This window comes from Octopus bimaculoides, chromosome 28, assembly GCF_001194135.2.
Source record: "Octopus bimaculoides isolate UCB-OBI-ISO-001 chromosome 28, ASM119413v2, whole genome shotgun sequence".
Taxonomy (NCBI): domain Eukaryota; kingdom Metazoa; phylum Mollusca; class Cephalopoda; order Octopoda; family Octopodidae; genus Octopus; species Octopus bimaculoides.
In genome coordinates this window covers 1,634,338-1,642,486 of record NC_069008.1, presented here as the reverse complement: position 1 = coordinate 1,642,486, position 8,149 = coordinate 1,634,338, and the positions used below count along the sequence as shown (strand labels likewise).

The window sequence follows — 8,149 nt, the reverse complement described above, 5'->3', positions numbered from 1 at the left end:
CCCTAAAACTATATATTTTATATATATATATATATATATATATATATATATAGGGAAATGTACTTGCATAGCAAGTGACCTGATCTGAGATCGTGTGCTGGAACGAAAACAATTGCAGCATGGAAGATGTTTATACGCCATTTAAGAAACACAAAAACCGTTAGATTCACTTCAACATGTATACTAAGCAAGTAAGCCCTATTATACAAAGAAATAATTAGACGTAAAATATAAAAATTATTAGAACCGGGAATCAAATGTAAAAATATCATCAGGGGGCCAGCAGAAAACCGTCCAGAGGACGATCTTTCTGCTAGTATATGTAATAGTTAAATATGTATATATTATATGTGTAATAGTTAAATATATATGTAATAATTAAATTATATATTGATATGAACGCCAAAAAAACGTTATGTCCCTCTTCCACGAGTTGGGTTTGAAACTGTGCTCTAGTTGTTCAGGACAGTGGTATTTCCTTTGTCCTGTCAACGAGCACGGTTATTTATGGCCGTAGGAATGTGATCTCTGACCCTTTCCGGTCATCGAAAGTTTAAAAGCAGATAGGAACTGTGAGTAAACCGACCCAGCTTTGGAGGGGGGAACGCAGCACTGTGAGCTACGGTATGTCTATCTTTCTGGCTGATTATCTGTCATAAATACAGGAGCATAGATTTGGAACCCTAGTCGGTGTAAAGGCGGTCAGTCGGTGAAGAACAAGTGGAGTGAAGAAGCCAGATGGACAGAGTAGTCGGTGATAGACACTGAGAGAGAGCGGCTATTGACAGAAGGTACCAGTCAGCAAAATGGATAGAGTCAGTGAGAGAGAGGGAACTGTTGTGGCAAAGTGATGTAGTGGGAGACTGCGTTGGTTGGAAGAAGTAATTTGTTACGGTAAATGTTTGCTTATATTTTTAAAGAAAATGTACTTGTGTTGTTATATGTTTTTGTGAAGAAAAGAAAGAACTCTGTTAACTGTTGTTAAATGTTTTTAAAAGAAAAGAAGAGAAAAAAAAAAAGAACTCTTGTTAACTGTGTTGTAAAAAGAAAAGAAACAAAAGAACTTTGTTAATGACTCCTGATAAACGAACTTTGTGATGTAAAATGATTGAAAAACTTTGTGATGTTGGATGGTTGAAAAGAAAAGAAACTTTGTAATGTTAAATGTTTGGAAACTTTGTTAAATGTGTTATTTTAAAAGCAAGAACTATTGTAATTGAATGTATTTGTTTTGTTTTGAAAAAAAAGTTGTTTGACTATGCAACGTATGGTCTGTTATTTCTTTTTGTTTGTCATCGTTACGTGCTTCGCAGGCTTTGTGGACATCCTGATTCACTGAGCGCCGTCGTTGCGCACGCAAGTTTTCTCAACGAAGGTCTTGCGCGTGCGGCGTTTGTAACAATATTATGCACTTCATTGTATTCCATTATGAGCATGATCCCCTGGTTCATGGAAAAATTACCTTGCTAATAGGGACAAGTATATTAAAGGCTTATGTTAGCAATGCATTTCAGTCACTTTATAAAGGTTATCTCTACAGATTTCCTATAGAAATTATAGCCAGTACTGAAATTTACGATGATGCATATATGAATATATCTATGAAAACAATGCGACTGAAGATAGAAAAATATAGGAAATGGGTGTGTGTATATATAAATATATATATATACATTTATATTTCAGTTCTTGCTCTTTCTTCAGCACCACATCCAACCCATTCACCATCAACAAAAACATTGTTTAAATAGTTGGTCACTACATATATATTAATTGCTGGTGAGGACTCCGTATTTTGTTATGCAACTGTAATAAACTACTAAGTCTGTTAAAAGCTTTACGAGTCAAGACTGTGTCCTACTTTCATGTTAGCAGTGTGATTCAATCACTTTTTAAAATTATCTTTACAGATTTTCTAGACAATTTAAAGCTACCTCTGAAAGTTACAATGATGCATATACAAATACATCTATGCAAACAATGTGATTGAAGATAGAAAAATAGCTGATGAGCAAATATGCATATTTCAGGAGGTCTTTTCCTTCTTCAGTACCACATCCAACCCATTAGCCATCCATAAAAACATTGTTTAAATAGCCACTAAATTTTGTGGTATGACACAAATGGATATACCAACTTAACATATTAAACATATTCCTGACAAATGTTATGTGCATATTAATTGCTCATAGAGACACTGTATTTTGTTATGTAACTATAATATACAACCAAGTCTTTTATAAGTCAATACTGTGTCCTACTGTGTTTAGCAGTGTGATTCAATCACATTTTAAAGTTATCAATACCAACTTTCTAGAAAAATTAAAGAGTATCAATGACTATTGTAAAGGTTACAAGATGCAACAAAAATTAAAAAATAAATAAATGAGTGGAAATCGAACCAGTGAGTGTGTTAAATAATAAGGCACTAAAAGAGAACGACTGTCCGACACAATGGAAAAATTAAAGCTATCTCTGAAAGTTATGACAATGTGTATATGAATATGTCTCTGTAAACAGTGCAATCAAAAATAGAAAAATAGGTAATGGGTGAAAATGTATATTTCAGGAGTTACTTTGGTACCACATCCAATTCATTAATCACCAATGAACACATTGCTTAACCCTTTAGCATTTAAACCAGCCATATCCAACCTAAATATTCTACCTGTTTCATGTCCAAACAGGCTGGGTCTTGTCTCTTACACCTCCCCTACAATGTCATTTTGAAAACCAACAATCACATCATTGAAATCTTGAAGCTATGAGATAATCCAGGATTAATTCAAAACAATTTGAATAAATAAGCATTGTATTTGACAGTATAATCTGAATGCTGAAGGGTTAAATAGCCACTAAATTTAGCACTGTTACACATTTGGATATATCAATTTTACATATTAAACATATTCCTGGCAACTGGTACATACAGGGTGAGCCAAAAGTAGGTGGACAGTATTTGGAATAGGTTTATGTACGAGCTGTATTAATGCAATTGTTTATTATAACTATGTTGCAACTATGTTTTTGGTGTTTTTTTATTGTCCACCTACTTTTGGCTCACCCTCTATATATTAATAGCAAGACAGGTGTCCGTGTTTCTCTGTAACCTGACTTTTCATCATCTGACACATGATCACCTCCTCCAATATCCTCTCTCCTCGCAAAAAATTCCTTGTTTTGCAAGTTACTTAGTGACCCTACCAGTGTTGATGCCACATGAAATGCATCCAGTCCACACTGTGGAGTGGTTGGCAATTGGAAGGTATTCAGCTGTAAAAACCATGCCAAAACTGACCTCACCTGTGTTGGTGCCATGTAAAAAGCATTCAGTCTACTCTGCAGGGTGGTTGGTGTGAGGAAGAGCATCCAGCCAGAAAAAACCCTGCCAAAGCAGAGACAGTAGCCTGAGGTAGTCTTCTACCTGGTCAACTCCTGTCAAACTGTCCAACCTATTCCAGCTTGGCAGATGTTAAATGAATACACTACCAAGTATCATTTACATAAACATATTTATATACGAAAGATCATAATTCTCAGTGCTGGCTCTTATTCCTATAGAACATCTGTAGAAATAACTTTAAAAAGTCATTATACGAGGTGGTATCAAAAGACTCCAGGACTGGTTACTTTTAATAAAAAATAACTCATTTACCTAAATTTTAACATCATCTCCTTCAAAATAGTCACCTTCCGCAGTCATACATCGGTCCTGGCGTTCCTGCCACTTTTGGAATCCAGCCTAGGAGTCATTTTCCATAAGCAAGTTGAGGACTTTCTGTAATTCACTCTGGGTCTCCTCGACAACAGTGTTAAAATGGCGACATTTGAGCTGCATTTTCATTTTGGGGAAGAGATGGAAGTCTACAGATGCTAAATCTGGTGAATAGGGCAGGTGTGGAATGATACCATGTTGTTTTTGGTGAGAAACTCACAAGTGAAGAGAGCTTAGTGATGGTGCATTGTCTTCATGAAGAATCCAACTCATCATGCTCCACAGATCTGGTCACTTTCGTTGAATGTTCTCCTTCAAATGCCTTGTTTCTTCAGTTGGGTGCCTTTTCTAACACAAATCATTTCAGAATGTACTGGGTGCTTTAGTCATGACATCATCATCATCGTTTAACGTCCGCTTTCCATGCTAGCATGGGTTGGACGATTTGACTGAGGACTGGTGAAACCAGATGGCTACACCAGGCTCCAATCTGATTTGGCAGAGTTTCTACAGCTGGATGCCCTTCCTAACGCCAACCACTCAGAGAGTGTAGTGGGTGCTTTTACATGTCACCCGCACGAAGGCCAGTCGGGCGGTACTGGCAACGGCCACGCTCAAGATGGTGTATTTTATGTGCCACCCGCACAAGAGCCAGTCCAGGGGCACTGGCAACGATCTCGCCCGAAAACAGGTAAAAATACAGTTTCTACTCAGCTTCGAAGACAAAGGTTCTCTTCAACTGAGTGGGGCTAAATTTGGGAAGGACGTTCTGCTCAGAGATAAAGTTAAACTTCAAAAGAAAGGACCTTTATAAATATATGGTATTTATGGTAAACAGTGCATATGGCTAAGTGGCTATGGAATTTGGCTCATAATTTTAAGGTTGTGAGTTCAATTCCAGGCAGTGTGTTGTCCTCGATCAAGACATTTCTTGTTACTCCAGTCCACTCAGCTAATAAAAATGAATTGTACCTGAAATTCAAAAGGCCAGCCTTGTCACACTGAATCTCCCTGAGAACTACATTAAAGGTATGTGTGTCTGTGGAATGCTCAAGGTACAAGATGTTAGATTTAGAGAGACTATGGACAAAGAATTGAGGACAGATGGGTAGTTAGGTAAGTTTGTGAGAGTGAAAGAGAGTAGAGACAAGAAGCAGAAGTGAAAACAACACTGAAGTATTTTCTTTTTTCATTTTGTATATTTATTTACGACATAACAACTGTTCAATTATATCATCTTTTATTGTATATATAGCTACAGAAAATATGAAATATTGTTATCAGTCATATCATTTTTCCTGTGCCAAAGCATAATCATCATCTAATTTCCACCTTCAAAGATCGCATGGCTTGAACATGTTGACAGGTCCAGGGACTGCTTTGTCTTCTAGTATTTACTCTGGCATTGCTTCTGCAGCTGGGTGGCCTTGCTAACACCAATCACTTCACTTAGTGCACTGGGTGCTTTTGTCATGATACTAGTACCAATGAAGCTACTATGCAGCGTGCAAGACTGAAATCCCCTTCGACTGAGCAGAGCTACATTAAAGAGGGAGATAAGAGGTTAAAGTATGAAAGAAGGGGTTGTATAGTCATGTATATTTATCTTGTAGGATGAATTTTAAACCTTCTCTGCACTGTTCTCCACATGAGTTTCTTTCCTTGTAGCTGCATTTTGTCACATTGCTAAGTTTATTTCCAATAAACAGGGTACGTTTGATTCAGAATGAGGCTAAACTTTTCTTTTCTGGTGTTATTTTCATTGTTTATATTCTAAGCACGAGGTAACCAATCTTCAAAATCGATTGCAGTTTCTTTTAGATTTTATTTTTACTGAATGTAAATGGCCACTCCTGCATTTGAAGCTTTTCTGAAAGAAATCTTGTTTGATTCTGACTCAGACAATGATTTTGAAGGATTTACTTAGGCAGACATTGATGGTGAAATTATTCAAGATGATGTCCAGTGATGTGAGGGTCAAAGAACTGAAGTATTTCGGATTGCAAGACAGTGTGTGAGACAAAACTGTGATGTCACAGGAGAGAAATGTGTCCACATGGATGATGGTGCACTTGCTTTTAATGATTCTGAAAAGAAAGAGGCTTGGAGAAGCGCCATTATGAAAGACTGCTGAATGTGGAGAATGAATGGGAGGAGGGGAGCCTGCCAAATGTTGACCCAGTAGAGGGACCAGCTATCTGAATAGACAGCTCCCTGGTAGATAAAGCAATTAAGGGTATGAATCCAGGAAAAGCCCCCAGCCCATTAGGAATCACTGCTGAGATGCTTAAAACATCTGGTGGTGTGAGCTATGGCCTAGTCACCCGTATTGTAAACCAGGTAGTTCATGATGGAGTCATACTCAATGACTGGCATAGCAGCACCATAGTCAACTGCTACAGGGGTAAAGGTGATGCTTTAGATAGAAATAACTACAGGGGTATCAAACTGCTGGATCAGGTGATGAAGGTCACAGCCCAACTAATTAAGGAGAGAGTCCGCTTAGATGAGATGCAGTTCGGTTTTGTGCCAGGTAGAAGCACCACTGATGCTATATTCCTGGTACAGCAAATGCAGGAGAAACACCTAGCCAAAGATAAACCCCCTATACTTGGCTTTTGTGGATTTGGAGAAAGCCTTTAACAGGATCCCCTGATCCTTTATCTGGTGGGTGATGCGGAAGCTGGGGATTGATGAATGGTTAATAAGGGCTATACAGGCCCTCCACAGAGACGCCATTAATAAGGTTAGGGTTGGCAATGAGTATAGTGAAGAATTCCAGGTAGTCCTCCAGGCAATACCAGAGGAATTCAAGACAGGTTGCCCCTGGGAGCTCCTCTATGCTGATGACCTGGCCCTCATAGCAGAATCAGTACCAGAACTAGAGAAGAAATTCCAGGCATGGAAGCAAGGTTGAAGGACCATAAAGTCAATGTTGCAAAGACCAAAGTTCTAGTAAGCAGGAAGGCGAACACACCACACACCCCTTCAGGTAGGTGACCCTGCTCAATCTGTAGAAAAGGTGTAAGTAGAAACTCCATAAATGTAAGCTATGGATACATAAGAGGTGCAGCAACATCAAAGGAAGATTAACTGGGAAGATAGCTTTCGTGTGTGGCAGATGCACAGGGGCAATAAACATCACAGATGCTCAGAAAACAGATTCCATCACATGCCAGGGGGAAAAACTAGAAGTAGTTGGTAGTTTCTGCTACTTAGGGGACCAAGACAGTAGTGGAGGTGGATGCTCAGAGAGTGTTACCACTAGAATAAGAATTGCCTGGGCAAAGTTCAGACAGCTTCTACCCCTACTGATGACAAGACTGTCAGAAATACAGGAGTTCCTTTATGAGATCTTTCAGCAGACTCCGTCAACACCTGACAATAACCTCATTATCATAGACAGAAACTTGAACAACTGATGATAAGGCTGATGCCAGTGTTGTTTAGCTGGCACATAAAAAGCACCCTTCAAACGTTGGGTGATATGTTGTGCTTTAGAAAACCTGTCAATTTGAAATTGAAGTCGTGGCCAATGCTAGAGTCATCTGACTGGCACTTGTGCTGGTGGTATGTAAAAAGCACCATTTGAGCTTTGGGCCTCATGGACGCAGGGACAGGTGACTGAGAACTTTGGCGATATACCGTGCTTCTGAAGACCTGTCAAGCCAAGTGAGATTGATGCCGGTGTCACATCAAAGGCACATAAAAAACACTCACTAGACTCTTGGTGTTAGGAAGGGCATCCAGCCATAGGAACCATGCCAAATCAGATTGGAATCTGGTTTAGCTCCCCGGTTTACCAGCTTTCAGTCAAATCGTCAAACCCACGCGAGCATAGAAAATGGATGTTAAATGATGATGACATACTGATATGGTTTCTAAACTCTATGCTTAAGTTTATGTCTCTTTAAGTAATTATACGAAAATGATTTACCACAGATATCACAGTCAGATGGCTTCTTTTCAGAATGAACATATTTATGAATATTTAAGCCATTTAAGCAAGAGAAAGATTTACCACAAATATCACATAGATATAGTTTCTCTCCTGTATGAATACGTTTGTGACCAGCTAAATCACTACTTTGAGAAAATGATTTGTTACAGACATCACAGTGAAATGGTTTCTCTCCTGTATGAATGCGCTTATGAACAGTTAAGGGACTGCTTTCAGCGAACGATTTACCACAGATATTACACTGATATGGTTTTTCCCCTGTGTGAATACGCCTGTGTACAGTCAAGTGAGTACTTTGTGAGAATGATTTACTACAGATATCACACTGATATGGTTTTTCACCTGTATGAAAGCGCTTATGTTGAGTCAAGTCACTACTTCCAGAAAATGATTTACCGCAGACGTCACAGTGAAATGGTTTCTCCCCTGTATGAATGCGTTTGTGTTTAGTTAGGGTGCTCCCTACTGAGAAC

At 38.7% G+C, this 8,149-nt stretch overlaps 2 protein-coding genes across 2 annotated transcripts in view; one reads left to right on the top strand and one right to left on the bottom strand.

Moving 5' to 3' along the window:
* The window catches only part of LOC106870586 (acyl-protein thioesterase 1), a 304,640-nt gene that overhangs the window by 125,527 nt on the left and 170,964 nt on the right, over positions 1–8,149 (top strand). The window lies entirely within an intron of this gene.
* The window catches only part of LOC106873324 (zinc finger protein 239), a 22,128-nt gene continuing 18,917 nt past the window's right edge, over positions 4,939–8,149 (bottom strand). The window contains exon 3 of the mRNA XM_014920648.2: positions 4,939–8,138. Within this exon, the coding sequence (XP_014776134.1) occupies positions 7,597–8,138 (542 nt within the window). The 3' untranslated portion in view covers positions 4,939–7,596. The remainder of the gene's footprint in view (positions 8,139–8,149) is intronic.